General features: G+C 43.0%; 2 protein-coding genes across 2 annotated transcripts; both read left to right on the forward strand.

Annotated features, from left to right (window-relative positions):
- Positions 1 to 997: 997 nt before the first annotated feature.
- Positions 998 to 8,744, forward strand: LOC110529845 (heat shock protein HSP 90-alpha 1). The gene is made up of 11 exons (XM_021612440.2): positions 998 to 1,287; positions 3,286 to 3,435; positions 5,251 to 5,617; positions 5,784 to 5,917; positions 6,098 to 6,406; positions 6,532 to 6,697; positions 6,820 to 7,010; positions 7,127 to 7,277; positions 7,397 to 7,665; positions 7,762 to 8,095; positions 8,344 to 8,744. The coding sequence occupies exons 2-11, from the start codon at positions 3,286 to 3,288 to the stop codon at positions 8,451 to 8,453; spliced, it is 2,181 nt and encodes a 726-aa protein (XP_021468115.2). The 5' UTR covers positions 998 to 1,287; the 3' UTR covers positions 8,454 to 8,744.
- A 355-nt stretch (positions 8,745 to 9,099) lies between these two features.
- Positions 9,100 to 19,639, forward strand: LOC110529844 (heat shock protein HSP 90-alpha). The gene is made up of 11 exons (XM_021612439.2): positions 9,100 to 9,297; positions 11,763 to 11,912; positions 12,199 to 12,568; positions 12,738 to 12,871; positions 13,186 to 13,521; positions 13,720 to 13,885; positions 13,986 to 14,176; positions 17,857 to 18,004; positions 18,102 to 18,370; positions 18,592 to 18,925; positions 19,158 to 19,639. The coding sequence occupies exons 2-11, from the start codon at positions 11,763 to 11,765 to the stop codon at positions 19,265 to 19,267; spliced, it is 2,208 nt and encodes a 735-aa protein (XP_021468114.1). The 5' UTR covers positions 9,100 to 9,297; the 3' UTR covers positions 19,268 to 19,639.
- The last annotated feature ends 392 nt before the right edge of the window (positions 19,640 to 20,031 follow it).

Here is a 20,031-nt window from a genome sequence, read left to right on the forward strand (position 1 = left end):
ATATGTGATGAATATTTGATTGATTAGTTACATAAATGTATGCCATTGAAATTGCAAACTCTAGTCATCCAGTCCAATCATCATAGTTGCAAGAAATTCAATGTATTCCTTCTTGTTAATTATTTGTTCTGTCCAGATGTTCTTTGTAGTGTGACCATAGTCTAAATCTAATTATTCTGTCTCCTCTCGATGTTTACATCCACTTGGGGAGATACAGTAACTTCTCGAAACAACTAGATATGTTTTAATAACTCGTCTGTTGCTAATAGTGCCATCGTCTGGTCAGTCTGCGGTCAAGCGCTGTGCAGTATACCCATGCCTGAGAATTCTGGTATTTTCTATGATTTGACATGAAAGATTTTCTAATTTCTTGTTTATAATCAAGATGTGTATTGTATATGTGTTAGCCTACTCATGTTAAACTCCTCACACAAAATCACCATATTGCAAGTCATGTTAATATCATCATTATAACTAAATGAGCAGTAGTGTCACCATTAGGACACAAAACATGCCCTCTTGTTGGGATAAAACCACACAAAATAGTGTATTTCTATAGGCCTACAAGTGTTTTATTGGTTGGCGGGATTAAAAAATGTAGAAGTAAACTCTTTATCCAATTTGTCAACACAGTTTCTGTGGCCTAGAACTGAACCATTACTTGAACACATCTATTCTTTCCCAATCTCACAGGCCCCAAAAAAATACTTGTGGCCAGCCTGTTATCTTTTCAGTCCTTCTGCCCTGCGTCTGTCTGTCCGGATGGTTCAATGGGAGCAGGTGGTTTGAAAGGCTGCGCACAGCTGTGACATTGCTGACACGCCATAGGGGTGTATGGTGGGGCCTAGTGGGCAAGGCCTGACACACTATCATGACGCCTCAGGCCCCCGAGTGGCAGGCACCCCTTATGACTGTGCTGCCCTATAAGGACACATGTGGTTTATGGCGCGGACCCCTCACAGCTTTCACTGTCACCCCCACCCTACTGGTCATTTCTCTCTTAGCCTTTACTGTAGTGGGACTGGGCATTCCTTCTGGAAGCTTCTGAATGGGGGCTTCGAGAAAGCTGCCCCTTGTATAAAAAGAATGGAGTAGGCCCAGGGGTACTCAGATACAGAAAGTGAGAAGACATTCACCAGAAGCCATAGAGGATTTAGGAGCAGTGAAATACAGAGATTTAAAGACTACATTAATCTGCAGAGGAACAGAAGTGACGCTCAGAGATTCAATCTACAGCGATCAGCAAACGAGAAGTGAAGCACCGGAGCTCATTCTTATCTATTCAAGGTAAGAGAGCCTCTCTCTCTGTGCAGTATACCCATGCCTGAGAATTCTGGTATTTTCTATGATTTGACATGAAAGATTTTCTAATTTCTTTCTCAGGGAGAAAGGTAAACCAAATATGTAGCTACTTGCAATTCAGGGACACAAGGAAGATCAATAGACAATATTCTGGAAATACATTATGCATTGATATTATAAAGGTGAAACACCAGCAGGAAGTAAGCAGCCTACAGTATATATTGGTACTCTAAATTGAATAATATATCATGGGGATGAATTGCACTGTATTAATCTGAAATGGCATTAAATCAGTGAGGAGACTTTGATAGACAGTTACCCTGGATCTGGTAAAACCCTTTTGTGGGTGCATGGCAAGAGAGGAGCACATGGCATGGAATATGACCCTGGTTAGAAGGAGCAAGGGACATGGCAGTTGAAGAGAAAGAAGAGAGTCCTGGCAGTCAGCACAAATAATTATTACAATCAAGTTGTCTATACCAAGTTCTTAAATAATGCATTTATCAGACCTGAAAGTGTCTCAGACCAGAATTCTACTTGTTCATGTGGTCAATTTGAAGCCAAGGACCAGGAAGGATTCATTTATTCATTCATTGAACTGGAAAAATGCCTTTGATGTATTTTAATGATAAGCAGCTACTTTAGGAAAAAGTATCTTTCATGGGAAAGAGTGTTAATGGCATTTGATGAATACTTCTCAGTATATCAGTGCTGTTAAACAATCATAACTTTTAAGAGCAACTCTAATATTTTTGCTGAAAGTTAATAACATATAAAACCCTATACTTGAGAGAAAAATGCAATGTTGAAGACACCCTATGGGTGGATTTACATTAGTAAAATATGTCTAGTGAGATCTATCTCTCTTCAACACCAGATTTGCAAATGTTCTGTTTACACTAGCCTTGGATGTGGTGTGGCCAAATCCACATTCTTGCTTAAAGTGTGACTGCAGCTATTAATTGACATACCGTAAAAACCATAGTATATAGACAAACAAAATAAGGGTAGCAATTCAAACTATACAGGCGCTTCTCATCTAAACCATATTGCACAGTGTACATATTGCACACTTTATGAATGCAATGATTCACAAATGCAGATATTTTAAAAGCCTTTCATTTTCTATTTGGCTAACAGAGCAAAAATGCTCTCTACTGGTGTTAAGGTCATTGTTGCAGGGATATGTGGTGTGGGAGAGCCATTGTCTTTACAATGTACAACTCAGAGGAGGATATGTTGTGTAGATATCTTGCACACTACCTGCAGAGGTAGCGTGGGAGAAATCTCTTAAAAAGAGAGATTTTAATATAGATCCGTCTCTTTACACTAGACAAGTATATCTCCTGGACCTAGTTTGTGTCATTTAAGTAGTGTAGTGTGAAGAAGCTCTATTAATACAACTCTACATTACTCTATTCAAGCCAAGTCTTGCTTCATCTTAATCCTCAATTTCAAAGAAAGGGTATCACATGGCATGACTGCAGCTGTTGGCAAGGGGGTGTGAAAAGGTCTGGAAACTCCGACAGTTTTTCAAATGGCAGAGGCCTTGATTGACAGATGTGGCCTGTGCAATAGGAGCCTCTGACGGAGGGCTGTAACAGGTGCCTCTATTCCTCAATACTTCAATCCCCTATTGCCTCATTGTCATGTGGTCTGACTAGACTAGAGGCTGTATACAAAAAAGCAGGTGTTTCTGGCTTCAAAAGCTGTAAAACATAAAAGTCCACATTTCAGACAATGATCATTTGCAAGCTACCATAAGTTGTATTTTTTTATTTATTTAGCTGAAGCAAGTCTTATTGCAAAATGCAGAAAAAAAGCCTTATGTGCTTTTCAAAAACATGTCTTCTGAATAGCCTTATTAATACAATATTCATCCATTGTTAGGATAATTGAAGAACAATTCAAATCTAAGTGTTGAGGCATCAAAGTCTCCATCAGTCTGAAGTACAAACTCTGCTATTTTGTTTCTCCTTCCAGATGCCAGAAAAAGCCGGCCACACCATGGATGAGGAAGTGGAGACCTTTGCCTTCCAGGCTGAGATCGCCCAGCTGATGTCTCTGATCATCAACACCTTCTATTCCAACAAAGAGATCTTCCTTAGGGAGCTCATCTCCAACTCTTCAGATGTGAGTAGATTAATCATAATGCTGAATTGACCAATGTAACATTTTACCTTAATAAGCAGCCACGTATACACTGCTCTCTGAGCCAATATAGTAAAACAAGCTACAGTGCCTTGCGAAAGTATTCGGCCCCCTTGAACTTTGCGACCTTTTGCCACATTTCAGGCTTCAAACATAAAGATATAAAACTGTATTTTTTTGTGAAGAATCAACAACAAGTGGGACACAATCATTTATTGGATATTTCAAACTTTTTTAACAAATCAAAAACTGAAAAATTGGGCGTGCAAAATTATTCAGCCCCCTTAAGTTAATACTTTGTAGAGCCACCTTTTGCTGCGATTACAGCTGTAAGTCGATTGGGGTATGTCTCTATCAGTTTTGCACATCGAGAGACTGAAATTGTTTCCCATTCCTCCTTGCAAAACAGCTCGAGCTCAGTGAGGTTGGATGGAGAGCATTTGTGAACAGCAGTTTTCAGTTCATTCCACAGATTCTCGATTGGATTCAGGTCTGGACTTTGACTTGGCCATTCTAACACCTGGATATGTTTATGTTTGAACCATTCCATTGTAGATTTTGCTTTATGTTTTGGATCATTGTCTTGTTGGAAGACAAATCTCCGTCCCAGTCTCAGGTCTTTTGCAGACTCCATCAGGTTTTCTTCCAGAATGGTCCTGTATTTGGCTCCATCCATCTTCCCATCAATTTTAACCATCTTCCCTGTCCCTGCTGAAGAAAAGCAGGCCCAAACCATGATGCTGCCACCACTATGTTTGACAGTGGGGATGGTGTGTTCAGCTGTGTTGCTTTTACGCCAAACATAACGTTTTGCATTGTTGCCAAAAAGTTCAATTTTGGTTTCATCTGACCAGAGCACCTTCTTCCACATGTTTGGTGTGTCTCCCAGGTGGCTTGTGGCAAACTTTAAACAACACTTTTTATGGATATCTTTAAGAAATGGCTTTCTTCTTGCCACTCTTCCATAAAGGCCAGATTTGTGCAATATACGACTGATTGTTGTCCTATGGACAGAGTCTCCCACCTCAGCTGTAGATCTCTGCAGTTCATCCAGAGTGATCATGGGCCTCTTGGCTGCATCTCTGATCAGTCTTCTCCTTGTATGAGCTGAAAGTTTAGAGGGACGGCCAGGTCTTGGTAGATTTGCAGTGGTCTGATACTCCTTCAATTTCAATATTATCGCTTGCACAGTGCTCCTTGGGATGTTTAAAGCTTGGGAAATCTTTTTGTATCCAAATCCGGCTTTAAACTTCTTCCCAACAGTATCTCGGACCTGCCTGGTGTGTTCCTTGTTCTTCATGATGCTCTCTGCGCTTTTAACGGACCTCTGAGACTATCACAGTGCAGGTGCATTTATACGGAGACTTGATTACACACAGGTGGATTGTATTTATCATCATTAGTCATTTAGGTCAACATTGGATCATTCAGAGATCCTCACTGAACTTCTGGAGAGAGTTTGCTGCACTGAAAGTAAAGGGGCTGAATAATTTTGCACGCCCAATTTTTCAGTTTTTGATTTGTTAAAAAGGTTTGAAATATCCAAAAAATGTCGTTCCACTTCATGATTGTGTCCCACTTGTTGTTGATTCTTCACAAAAAAATACAGTTTTATATCTTTATGTTTGAAGCCTGAAATGTGGCAAAAGGTCGCAAAGTTCAAGGGGGCCGAATACTTTCGCAAGGCACTGTATATCCCAGAGTTAACCTGCTAAACACTTTGTTAAATTCGCTCAAGGTATCAACCATGACACTTTTCTTTTAACCTTGTGACCTCTTTTTGCCATGATCTGACAGGCTTTGGACAAGATCAGATACGAGAGCTTGACAGACCCAACCAAATTGGATTCTTGCAAGGAGCTGAAGATCGAGGTCACCCCTGACCTGCGCACTCGTACCCTGACCCTGGTTGACACCGGCATCGGCATGACCAAGGCCGACCTGATCAACAACCTGGGAACCATTGCAAAGTCTGGCACCAAGGCCTTCATGGAGGCCCTGCAGGCTGGAGCTGACATCTCCATGATCGGGCAGTTCGGTGTGGGTTTCTACTCTGCCTACCTGGTGGCTGAGAGGGTGACTGTCATCACCAAGCACAATGATGATGAGCAGTATATCTGGGAGTCTGCAGCTGGTGGCTCTTTCACTGTCAAAGTTGACACTGGTAAGCCTCTTCAACAGTATTGATTAATATGCTGCTGCAATTACTTTTCTATAATACAACACCATCAACCTACATCCTGTATCAGTTGAATCTTCTTTTCAACAATGTAATTCAAAAGGAAGTAAGCTTAGATCCAATGACTAAGTCTGATTTTTCTGATCTGAAGGGGAGTCCATTGGCCGTGGCACCAGAGTGATACTGCACATGAAGGAGGACCAGTTTGAATACTGTGAGGAGAAGCGCGTCAAGGAGGTTGTGAAGAAGCACTCTCAGTTCATTGGCTATCCCATCACACTCTTTGTAAGTTCAATTATAACTTTATATTTCTTTGGTTGTAACAATGTAACAACATAATGCGGAGATTGACTGAAATCTGCTGTATGAACTAGGAAAGTAACCCGTTAAAAAAAGTGGATCCAAACATTGTTCCCCATACTGGACAAATCCTACAACTTTTTAATAACAAACATTTTCATCCAGGTGGAGAAGTCTAGAGAGAAAGAGGTGGACCTTGAGGAGGGAGAAAAGGATGAGGAGGCTGATAAAGATTCTGCAGCTGAGGACCAAGACAAGCCCAAGATCGAAGATGTCGGTTCTGATGAGGATGAGGACACCAAGGATTCCAAGAACAAGAGGAAGAAGAAGGTCAAGGAGAAGTACATTGACGCAGAGGAGCTGAATAAGACCAAGCCTATCTGGACCCGTAACCCTGATGACATCACCAATGAGGAGTATGGAGAGTTCTACAAGAGTCTGACCAATGACTGGGAGGACCACCTGGCTATCAAGGTGAGTCTCTATGATGGCAAACTGAAAATCAAAACTCAAGCTTTATGGGTTTGTCTTGATCCAACCTATGAATTAATATATTAGTATGACTGTATGAGTCAAAGTTTATCTCATTATTCCCACAGCACTTCTCAGTGGAGGGCCAGCTGGAGTTCCGCGCTCTGCTTTTTGTGCCCAGGAGGGCTTCCTTCGACCTCTTTGAGAACAAGAAGAAGAAGAACAACATCAAGCTGTACGTGCGCAGGGTGTTCATCATGGACAACTGTGACGAGCTGATGCCAGAGTATCTCAGTGAGTACTGTACCTTGAACCTTTAGCCTTTCATGGATACCTCTTCAGCACCGCACTCAAGCATGACATTGAGTAAAGCTGTAAGTAAGATGTCTGACCAGTTGCCATTCTCTTATCTCCAGACTTCATTAAGGGTGTGGTGGACTCTGAGGATCTCCCCCTGAACATCTCCAGAGAGATGCTGCAGCAGAGCAAGATCCTCAAGGTGATCCGCAAGAACCTGGTCAAAAAGTGTATGGATCTTTTCATCGAGCTCTCAGAAGACAAGGACAACTACAAGAAGTTCTATGAGCAGTTCTCCAAGAACATCAAGGTAAGGTCTTCCTCCCTTTGAAATGGATTTTCCAAGTTCCTGAAACTCTTCAACCAGAACTTCTCCTTCTCTTTTTGAGGGACCTTCAGCTTGAACATTTTCCATCTTTCCATTAGCTGGGAATCCATGAAGACGCTCAGAACCGCAAGAAGCTGTCAGACATGCTGCGCTACTACACCTCCAACTCCAACGCTGACGAAATGGTCTCCCTGAAGGAGTATGTTTCTCGCATGAAGGACACCCAGAAACACATCTACTACATAACTGGTGAGCTGCTATCTATTTTCACTCTCCATTATTCCTCCTTTGTTAAATCCATGTGACATAAAAATACATCATTTAAACCAGGGTAATCTAACTGTTAATAACTGTGCATCCTCTTCTAGGTGAGACCAAGGAACAGGTCGCCAACTCTTCCTTTGTAGAGCGCCTCCGCAAGGCCGGCTTGGAAGTAATCTACATGATTGAACCCATTGATGAGTACTGTGTCCAGCAGCTGAAGGAGTATGATGGCAAGAACCTGGTCTCTGTGACCAAGGAGGGTCTGGAGCTGCCTGAGGATGAGGATGAGAAGAAGAAGCAGGAGGAGCTGAACACTAAATTCGAGAACCTCTGCAAGACCATGAAGGACATCCTGGACAAGAAAATTGAGAAGGTACAAGCACAACTTACCTGAACCCAATCCCTCTGCAATGTGTCTACGCCTTTTAATAACATACCACTTCATACACAACTGTCAATATGTCTACAGGTTTCAGTTTCCAACCGCCTGGTCTCCTCCCCCTGCTGCATCGTCACCAGTACATATGGCTGGACGGCCAACATGGAGAGAATCATGAAATCTCAAGCTCTCAGAGACAACTCCACTATGGGCTACATGACAGCCAAGAAGCACCTGGAGATCAACCCAACACACCCTATTGTCGAGACTTTGAGAGAGAAAGCTGAGGCTGACAAGAACGACAAAGCCGTAAAGGACTTGGTCATCTTGCTGTTCGAGACTGCTCTATTGTCATCTGGGTTCACGCTGGACGACCCTCAGACCCATGCAAACCGCATTTACAGGATGATTAAGCTTGGCCTGGGTGAGTTGCTTTGCCTTAATGCATTATTTGCCCTCAACTTTTGTCTTGGTTGATGGGGTTTAAAGTCTCCTCCTAGATCAATTTACAGTACAGGTCTGCAAACACCAAGTAACTTACAGGACTATCATGGTAGTACAATGGTTAGGAATAAGGCTTTTGTTTTTTCCCATACTTTGGCTGTCTGAATAGCAGATTGTACACGATGTGAATATGTTTTTCTAATGTTGGCTATTTCTTCCCCTCTACAGGCATCGATGGTGATGACTCAGCAGTGGAGGAAATCCTCCAGCCCAGTGAGGATGACATGCCTGTCTTGGAGGGAGATGATGACACATCAAGAATGGAGGAAGTTGACTAAAGATATATCAGAAGTACATCATTTTTTCCCTTTTTAACATTTAATTTTTTAAGTTACTTCATTGTGTCCCAAATAGACTTTACGTTTTCATGACTGCTGAGTCGTGGGGAAAGTGTTGTAATTAATTCATCATAATTAATGAATACCATAATTATATAGTATATCTGCTGTTTTCAACCCTATTCAACTGTAAAAGTCAACAGGGATTTGACGTGTGTCTTTATCTATTTCTGTAAGCTATTTTCTATGAAAAACGACAAGGTTTATAATAAAAAAATATTTTGAAACATATTTGACATGTTTTCTCTTTATAAAATAGTCTGGATTATTGTGATGGCATGTTTATAATTCAATACTGGACTATCTATTTAGCATCTTCAGTCATACTTTTGCAATCACCTTATCCCCATAAGAACTCCCTGTATTTCAGATCTTTTTAGAGTAAACTTTTAGGTAAAAAGTGTATCTTAATTATGAAATCTTGTGAGGGTCATGAATGATGATGAATATCCCAGGTACACTATGTACCCACTGTACAGATTTGATATCGCCACGCCCATAGACCCGCCTTCACGATAGAGTTAAATGAAGGAGGGGCGTGGACAGAGAAACAGTAGGGTTTGATTGATATTCCATCGCTCCTCTCAGTGTACACGCTCATCCTACACACAGTAGAAGCGTCAGGAAGATTCCAGACGGTTCTGGAAGCTGATTTCTCGAACACTCTCAGCGTCTATAAAACCTAGCCAGTTATCATCTCCCCATCTTCTCTGATAGCTGGCTAGGTTTCGTTTCGTTGGCGACCAACTTCTGAAGAAGAATTCAGGGATATTTCCACAGCAAGGTAAGACATGACATAACATTTATGTTCCAACATGATGATGCGAGTGTCATTATCCAATTAATATAGTCAATGGAAGTTTAGAATATCAACATAATATCATCAAATATCGTTTTTACTCTCAGAATAATCCACTCGAAACATTATTTGAAATTTTGTTGCAATGAATTGCATTGTACATTTCCTAATTTGTAGGTCTAACGACGTTATTTCAGAATGAACTTCGTCCGCTATTTCAGAATAGGCTACCACATTCTCTATTAAAGTTGACCTATAAAACCTAGGCCAATACATCCAAATTTGGGTCTTGACTGCCACACATCCTTTTCAGAAAAGTATTTTCATGCACGTCACTTCACTGTCGACATGACAACTATACATCACGATTTGGCTAATATTTATTCAAATAGGAGATTCATCGAGATTCACATTCAAACTCGTTATGGTACCCGGTCGCGAGATTGAGAAAGGATGGAAACGTTTGATCGATCGTTCTGGTAGTTTCTAGAATCATGTTATTAGCCGCGCGAACCGGCAGGTGGAGTATGTTTTGCCGTTGCGCTTGGACAGTTTACACTGGGATATGGAATAATGAATGAAAGCCAATGAAATATATCCGTCCCTTTAAAAACTGTGCATCATCATTATGGCTGGTTCTTACATAGTCTACCAGCAATGTGGAATGTAGAATATTTTATTCCATTTAATTATATTCTAGTGTGCCTGTCCAGAGTACAAAATTATCAATTTATGATGTGCCTATCAATTTCCTTACAAGGAACTTATTTCAGTTTATTGGAGAAAATTTTCCTAAAACCCTTTCCTCTGTGGAAAGGGTTCTACATGGAACCAAAACGGTGTCACCTGGAACCAACAAGGGTTCTCTTATGGGGACAGCAGAAGGAGCCTTTCGGGAACCCTTTTTTCTAAGAGTGTAGTGAGTCCCACTGATTCCCGTTGACCTGAAGTAGGCTTGTGGACTGTCATAACCATACTGTGACTAACATGCTGATAAACAGTCGTTTATTTGGGGATGGAATTTTTGATGGTTGCAAGGGGCAACCAAACCATGCTTTAAGTGGCTGTGCTAACAGCCAAAGGAGTGATGCAAGCTGTCAGAAGACAATGCAGTGCCAGGGCATTTTGTAGTGTTGTGCCTCCTTCTCAGTATGTGCTTACGCTTAACCCTTATTCATGACTCCAATTCCATTGTATTACATTAACCTATTGGACGCCCCCTTTACAGTGTCTCTGAAGACGATGTGGGCGATAAAACTACGAAAAGCCATTAATTTCCAATAGAAGAGAAGCAAAGTGGGTGGAGGACCTTTGGGGCGATGCGAGCATGGGCGAGGGACGTGAACTGAGCGACACCAAAGTTGGGGAGAGCTGAACTTTATGCAAATACTCCAAGACTTTGTGGCACGCTCGTTTCTTAACCCAGAGGCGCAACATCGCAAGACTACAAAGGAACGCTTGCGAAACAGATCAAACAGACTAGGCCGAGGTTTGGGAAATCAATGAGAGAAGCGTAAAATTCTTCTTCAGTTGTTAATTATCTCTAAAACAAAAGGCACAACATAGGTTTCGAACCAATGTCTTAAGTAGTTGAACATGTTTTTACTCCAAGCAATCTGTGAAAGTGACAAACTGACACGTCTAATTTGTCAGAAACAACTTTATATTGAAGGAGTACCTTTGATTTGAGGACCTGATTACATATTTTGCGCATGAGCTTTGCGAGCCAACGTCACCATGACAATGCCTACACGTATGATCTGGGATTTCGATTGGAGATGCAGTTTTTGCCAATATTCATGCTGTACTCTCTTTGCTAGTGTGGCGAGGCGGAATATAAGTACTAGTTAAAACGATCTGTTAGCCTTGTGAGAGATGCTCCGACGCTGCTCCAGTGCCTTGCACGCGATACATTTGGAACTTAACTTTCATTAAGTGAGAAATCATTTTAAAAATACCAAAGATACACTTACTGTAAGCAGTTTAGGAAAGTTGCACCTGGCTGTATTTTCAAGAACACTGCCTCCAACCGAGAATACACTTCCTCCCCTCCATTTTTTTGCTTCAAACTTCTCCTATGGAGCGTATCTAGGGAGGAGGTTTCATATCTCGACTTGGGGCTGTGTTTTAAACAATTCTGCAGGGTGTAACCAGGATGCAACTTTGCTGAACTGCGTACAGTAAGTGCATCATTTGTTTTTGAAATATTATTTACTGCTGTTATGAAAGTTAAGTTACAAATGTTTCCAAAACTGTACCACAAGCAAGGATTATTCGTTTCTAAATGTTAAAACAAAGCGTTGGGATTGTAGTTCACATGGAACCAGCTGTCCTCCATACCATCAGCTGAGAACCTAAGACGGGGACTGGCTGTAAGCCACCTTGGGCCCCCTTGTCACCACAGTGTGTTTACAGTATATTCATTCAGTATGTGTGTTGTGTCTCCACAGATGCCGGAAGCCCATGACGCCCCGATGGAGGAAGAGGCAGAGACCTTTGCCTTCCAGGCTGAGATCGCCCAGCTGATGTCCCTGATCATCAACACTTTCTACTCCAACAAAGAGATTTTCCTTAGGGAGCTCATCTCCAACTCCTCAGATGTGAGTACTTCAGGCACCACAGGCGTTTAGACTACTTGGTAGTTTAGTATTATTTGATGATTTACAAAATACACACACAGGCATATTACTTTAAATACTTGTTTATTACACCACTATTCATATTTTATTACATATCTATAGATAGTTTATTAGGAGGTATTCATATTTTATTACATAAAATATTGACGTAGCCTGCAGAATACATTTACATATAATTAAGAGTTTTGTTAATCTAGTGACGTCAAAAAACAGATTTATTTAGACCTATGTATTTTCATTCAACTAGGCTCTAGACAAAATACGCTATGAAAGCCTCACAGACCCATCCAAGATGGACTCTGGCAAGGACCTGAAGATCGAGGTCATTCCCAACAAGGAGGAGCGCACCCTGACCCTGGTTGACACCGGCATCGGCATGACCAAGGCTGACCTGATCAACAACCTGGGAACCATTGCAAAGTCTGGCACCAAGGCCTTCATGGAGGCCCTGCAGGCTGGGGCTGACATCTCCATGATTGGGCAGTTCGGTGTGGGTTTCTACTCTGCCTACCTGGTGGCTGAGAGGGTGACCGTCATCACCAAGCACAACGATGATGAGCAGTACATCTGGGAATCATCCGCTGGCGGATCCTTCACCGTCAAAGTCGACCCGTCAGGTAAGGACAGATTATAGTTTTACACGTAACTTAACCAGAGCTTGTTATTATATTATTATATATTTTATATAAATTGTGTGAACTGAAGAGGCCTACAGTTACAGACTATTGTTTTCCTGGTGTGGTCTGTTCTTAACACCCACTAAACTCCCATGTCACTCTACTATAGCTGAGTCTATTGGTCGTGGGACCAAGGTGATTCTGTACCTGAAGGATGACCAGACAGAATACTGTGAGGAGAAACGGGTCAAAGAGATCGTGAAGAAGCACTCCCAGTTCATCGGATACCCCATCACACTCTTTGTAAGAGCTAGCAGGCATGAGATAGTGGAAACTCCACTGAGTGATTACCAAATTGTTGTACTACATCTGAAACTTCCTTTCAGGTTTACATAAGAGGTGTCAAGGGAGGGGCTAGGAGTTGATTTCAGATTGGACAAGTAAATGACTGGATGATAAATTGATGCGGATATCTTTCACTTTTAGCATTTTTATATTGAATGAAAAACAGGCACAGTGAATGAAATATTTTTTGACAACTACCCACTCAAAGTCAGCTACAGTACATCAACACATTGAATGTGTCCCCTAACATTCTCATGATCCTCTCTGTTCAGGTGGAGAAGGAGCGTGACAAGGAAGTGAGTGACGATGAGGCAGAGGAGGAAGAGGAGAAGAAGGATGGGGAAGAAGGAGAGAAGAGAGAGGTTGACAAACCTGAGATCGAGGACGTAGGCTCAGACGAGGAGGATCACCATGACCATGACCACGACAGCGCATGCGGTGACAAGAAGAAGAAGAAGAAGAAGATCAAGGAGAAATACATTGACCAGGAGGAGCTGAACAAGACCAAGCCCCTGTGGACCCGTAACCCCGATGACATCACCAACGAGGAGTATGGAGAGTTCTACAAGAGTCTGACCAACGACTGGGAGGAACACCTGGCTGTCAAGGTGAGGATATTCTATTCATATTGGCCAACAGAATAAGTTCCCACACTGTTTATTTACTAAGTTTCCCTTGCTGATGTGTGAAGTCATAGATAGTACCAGTATTAGTCAGCTGATAATGGGTGAGGTAATTTCAGAACGACAAATATACATGTACATTAAGGTTTCAGCAGTTGGCATTCTGTTTGTTTACTTACACAGCACTTCTCAGTTGAAGGCCAGCTGGAGTTCCGTGCCCTGCTCTTTGTGCCTCGCCGTGCACCCTTTGACCTCTTTGAAAACAAGAAGAAGAAGAACAATATCAAGCTGTACGTCAGGAGGGTCTTCATCATGGACAACTGTGATGATCTTATCCCTGAGTACCTCAGTGAGTCAGACAGAACTGAAGCAAATGCTCACGTAGATCTGGGAATGAGCTATAATCTAATTGAAGGTGTCTGACCAATTGTCTCTGTCATTTTCTCCAGACTTCATCAAGGGTGTGGTGGACTCTGAGGATCTCCCCCTAAACATCTCCAGAGAGATGCTGCAGCAGAGCAAGATCCTCAAGGTGATCCGCAAGAACCTGGTCAAGAAGTGTATAGAGCTCTTCACTGAGCTGTCAGAGGACAAAGAAAACTACAAGAAGTACTACGAGCAGTTCTCCAAGAACATCAAGGTCAGTTTCATACTTTTTAACGTAACAGTATAGAACATAGTAATAATGGATTGCATTATTTATACGGATATTCTCACTAGTTCTTTCTGACAATTGATGTTGCAGCAGCACCCACCACATTGGTGATACAAGGCAGCCATTTTGTGCTAGCAGGTTCACCAGAGTCAGCTTTCATCATTATGTAGCATTGCCTTAAAGGTCAACCTAAACTGAACTTAGGATGCATTGTATTTAGTGGTAGACATGATCTAGGTGGATCCTACGATGACCCTTATCACCACCTGTTCTTTTAAAAATCCTTGGGGAACATTCTGAATGGTGTAGTTGTTGAATGTTCCACTAACCTTTAACTGGTCACCACCCGTCTGATCCCCTCGCCATCTTGTCTCCTCTAAACCTGATATAAGCAGCTTAGGGCCCAGTCCTTCACAGAGCTCCTTACCACCATCCTCTGGCTTTCTGTAGTGTGTTTAAATGACTAGACAGACTCTATGGCATATTGTTACAGTTATCGCGTATGTCTTAAGGTAAACCTTGGATTCCATGTGGAAATAATCTGCAGGGGGTGCACCTTTGTCATGTCTGCTGAAATTATGTGAAATCTATCTGGTTTTAATCTTAAAGGGGACGTTTACCCCTTTATATATATTTTTGCATAAGTACACTAATTACATAGTCAGAAAAACCTTACTGACAAGTCAACAACATGCACCTTGTTGGTATCATATTTACTGAACTTAGGTTACTTCCTGGAAAATGTCAGTCTTGTAACACTTCAAGATATTTTTGGGGGACAGTTGTTATTTAACCTTTTACTGCAATGGGATAAATCATGGTCATACAGATTGATTATTGGTAGTCTTAAACAAATCTACTTTGAAACAAGAGTATAAACATCACACACATGGTAATGGCCTTAAAAAAAATAAGATGTCTGTACCATGTCAGATTTAGAATTGAAATGTATTCAATTTTGAGTTTGCATCTGCAACGTGTACGCTGGGAGTCAGGAACAAAGATCAAAACAAGAAACACAAGTAGAGTACAGATATGGAACACAGTCAGTAACGCCTAGGGAAAGAACCAAAGGGTGTGACAGATATAGGGAAGGTAATCAGGAAGGTGATGGAGTCCAGGTCAATCAATCAAATGTATTTATAAAGCCCTTTTTACATCAGCCGATGTCACAAAGTGCTATACAGAAACCCAGTCTAAAACCCCAAACTTCAAGCAATGCAGATGTAGAGAAGCACGGTGGCTAGGAGAAACTCCCTAGAAAGGCTGGAACCTAGGAAGAAACCTAGAGAGGAACCAGGCTCTGAGGGGTGGCCAGTCATCTTCTGGCTGTGCTGGGTGGAGATTATAACGGTACATGGCCAAGATGTTCATAGATGACCAGCAGGTTCAAATAATAATAATCACAGTTGTAGACGGTGCAACATGAGTAAATGTCAGTTGGCTTTTCATAGCCAAGCATTCAGAGTTAGAGACAGCAGGTGAGAGAGTCCACGTCCGGTGAACAGGTCAGGGTTCCATAGCCGCAGGCCAGTTGAAACTGGAGCAGCAGCACGACCAGGTGTCTGGGGACAGCAAGGAGTCATCAGGCCAGATAGTCCTGAGGCATGGTCCTAGGACTCAGGTACTCCAAGAGGAATAATTAGCATACTTAAATTCACGCAGGACACTGGATAAGACAGGAAAAATACTTCCGATATAAAACACAAACTATTGCAGCATATATACTGGAGGCTGAGACAGGAGGGGTCGGGAGACACTGTGGCCCCTCCTGACGATATCCCCGGACAGGACCAACCAGGCAGGATATAACCTTCACCCACTTTACCAAAGCACAGTCCCCACACTACTAGAGGGATATCTTCAAACCACCAACTTACTACCCTGAGACTAGGCTGAGTATAGCCCATGAAGATCTCCCCCACGGCACAAACTCAAGGGGGGCGCCAACCCGGACAGGAAGATCACGTCAGTGACTCAACTCACTCAAGTGACGCACCCCTCCTAGGAACGGCATGGAAGAGCGCCAGTGACTCAGCCCCTGTAATAGCGTTGGATGCAGAGAATCCCAGTGGAGAGAGGGGAACCGGCCAGTCGCTCCATTGCCTTTCCGTTCACCTTCACAACCCTGGGCCAGACTACACTCAATCATAGGACCTACTGAAGAGATGAGTCTTCAATAAAGACTTAAAGGTTGAGACCAAGTCTGCGTCTTTCACATGGATAGGCAGACCATTCCATAAAAATGAAGCTCTATAGGAGAAAGCCCTGCCTCCAGCTGTTTGCTTAGAAATTCTAGGAACAATAAGGAGGCCTACGTCTTGTGACCGTAGCGTACGTGTAGGTATGTACGGCAGGATCAAATCGGAGAGATAGGTAGGAGCAAGCCCATGTAATGCTTTGTAGGTTAGCTGTAAAACCTTGAAAATCAGCCTTGACAGGAAGCCAGTATAGAGAGGCTAGCACGGCGAAATGTGATCAAATGTTTTGGTTCTAATCAAGATTATAGCAGCTGTGTTTAGCACTAACTGAAGTATATTTAGTGCTTTACCTAGGTAGCCGGAAAGTAGTCTAATCTGAGTCTGAGACGCTGGTGCGAGTAACGATGTGACAGGTGTGCGTAATAAGCAGACTGGCGACCTCGAGTGCTTGAGAGGGAGTATACGTGAGAGTACACCCTCCCTGACGCGAGGCCTAAGCCACAGAACACCGACCAGAGGGACGGTCCCAGGGACCAGGAGCGAGCCGGTCGCTTCTGCTGAGACTCGGGAACCTGTCAAGCCAGCTGAGGCATGGGAGCCTGACGTGCTAGCTGAGGCATCCTCCAAGTCTTGTAAACCTTATGAGCCCGCTGGGGCATCCCCGGTTGCTCATGTAGTGGCACCCGGACCCGGCGTCACCTACAAAAACACTCCCTGATGCGCCCCTTTGGTGAGGTGATATTCTGTAACGTATATGCTGGGAAGCAAGTACAGGGAGTGTATTTAATAAATAAATGAACATAGAACAACCGGCTCGTCGGGCTCCCGCGTCTCAGCTGGTTCTACGGGTTCCGCGCCTCAGCAGAGGCGACCGGCCCGCTTCTGGTCCCTGGGACCGTCCCTCTGACCGTCCCTCTCGTCGACGTGCTGTGGATGGAGCCACGCGTCAGGGAGGGGGGTACTGTCACATCTACTCCCACTCCCCCTCTCTGGCTCTCGTTGTCGCCAGTTTATTCATTAGTACGCACACCTGCCACCATCGTTACACGCACCTGCGCTTCATGAGACTCAACTGGACTCCATCACCTTCCTGATTACCTTCCCTTTATCTGTCACTTCCTTTGGTTCTTTCCCCAGACGTTATTGACTCTGTGTTCCATGTCTGTACGCTACTCGTGTTGCTTGTATTGGTCCATGTTTGTTTATATATTAAATATTCACCTGTACTTGCTTCTAGACTCCTAGCGTACACGTTAAATCGTCCCAATATTACACTTTTATACATCACAGAAGACTGAAATATAACATAACTGTTTGACATAGAAACACCAGATTTTCATAGTTTCATAATCTTTATTATTAAAAATATTAATAAAATTCCACCCATGAGGCCAAAGAGGGTGGCTTTTGTCATTGACTGCAGGAAAGGGCCACATAACCTATCCTGTGTTTTCTCTCTCCCAGCTGGGGATCCATGAGGACTCTCAGAACCGTAAGAGGCTGTCAGACATGCTGCGCTACTACTCCTCAGCCTCAGGGGACGAGATGGTATCCCTCAAAGACTACGTCACACGCATGAAGGAAACCCAGAAACATATCTACTACATCACTGGTGAGGAAACACACTCCTCTCTGTACAGCCCAGTTCATAGGTTGTCACATTATAAGAATTTGATTTCTCAAGTCGCTATATCTACTGCATGTTTCAGGCGAGACCAGAGACCAGGTGGCTAACTCTGCATTCGTGGAACGCCTTCGAAAGGCCGGCCTGGAAGTAATCTACATGATTGAGCCTATTGATGAGTACTGTGTCCAGCAGCTGAAGGAGTATGATGGCAAGACCCTTGTCTCTGTGACCAAGGAGGGTCTGGAGCTGCCTGAGGACGAGGACATGAAGAAGAGGCATGAAGAACAGAAGTCTCAGTTTGAGAACCTCTGCAAGATCATGAAGGACATCTTGGAGAAGAAAGTAGAGAAGGTAAGAACGCTTAATCACATTGCTTACATATATCATGTTGCTGAAGGGGTCCTTTATGTTAAGACAAATGTCAGGAGGCTTGACATTACCTTAAAAATGCCACCAATATTTGCCACTGTATTTACATGCTCACTGCCAGTACAACAATTGCCTGATTCAATGTTGTTCTGATCATCTCCCTAATAACCAACCTCTCCTATCTTCTCCCCCCCCCTTTATAGGTGACAGTGTCCAACCGCCTGGTCTCCTCCCCCTGCTGCATCGTGACCAGCACCTATGGCTGGACGGCCAACATGGAGAGGATCATGAAGGCCCAGGCCCTGAGGGACAACTCCACCATGGGCTACATGGCTGCCAAGAAGCACCTGGAGATCAACCCAGACCACCCCATTGTGGAGACCCTGAGGCAGAAGGCAGAGGCTGATAAGAATGATAAATCAGTGAAGGACCTAGTCCTTCTGCTGTTTGAGACGGCTCTGTTGTCCTCTGGGTTCACCTTGGATGACCCTCAGACACACTCCAACCGCATCTACAGAATGATCAAGCTAGGACTGGGTGAGTTAGTTTGTCTAAACAAGAACCATGTTTGCTGTCAATATATGATCAATGCCAGCCCCTTGTCTGTATTCCTTTTGTGTTTGCTGATCTGAAGGACCCATGTTGGTATAATAATGGCTCCATCTAGCCCTCCTTCATTTTCTCAGCATTAAGTGGTCTAGATATGAGAGAACATTGTTTAAGCTTCAGTAACTGACTGAGACTCTATTCCCTCCCTTCCCCTGTCCAGGTATTGACGAGGATGACCTGACCCCCGAGGAGCCAACCTCAGCCCCTGTGGAGGACATGCCTCTCCTGGAGGGAGACGAGGACACATCCAGGATGGAGGAGGTTGACTAGACCAACTGACTCAGCTGCAGTGTTACTGTAACTACACCAGTTTGCTTTGACACTAGTAGTGTTGTAAATTAAGACAGGATGACTTTGATGTTTGTTCATGAACCTGGAATTTCCCCCCTTGCCCTCCTTCTCGATCCAAAATCCCTTGACCTGCATTGATCATATGCAGTTTAGATTCATTCCCATAAGTGTTAGTGTTTACAAAACAAGAGCCTGTTGACACTTTTTTTGTATCTTGAGTTGTATCAATGATTTTTTTTATTGACATTCCAACTTTCTTTTGTGTGTTCACTTGACTGTAAATATTTTCTGAAATTGATACTGTAACTTGAAATGGTGGGACCCCAAAATAAAGTTGACCATGTTAACCAATTCCATTGCTTCATTTTCGCTATTTATGTTGTTGAATGAAATTAGCTCTTTTAGAGGTTTAGTTAGATACTGTACAAATGCTCAAGTTTGAGGTGATGCGAGCTTATTTGGTCACTTACTGTGCTGAGAAATACTTTGTATTACAATAATTTAGTCTAGACCAATTGCACAGTACATAATTACAGTTGCATATCCTGTGCATGTACACCACGAATGGAAAATAACTCTAAATATGCACAGCAGTCAGCGAAACCTACAGTCTTGCGTCAGACAGCTTGGCCACCAGATGGCATCTGCGTCCATGACTACCCCACACAGTGACTGAAAGAGGTCGGCATGAACATGTTGAACATGTTGTTTAAGGCACTAACTACAGTAGCTACTAGTAATAG

This window comes from Oncorhynchus mykiss, chromosome 8 (genome assembly GCF_013265735.2).
Source record: "Oncorhynchus mykiss isolate Arlee chromosome 8, USDA_OmykA_1.1, whole genome shotgun sequence".
NCBI lineage: Eukaryota > Metazoa > Chordata > Actinopteri > Salmoniformes > Salmonidae > Oncorhynchus > Oncorhynchus mykiss.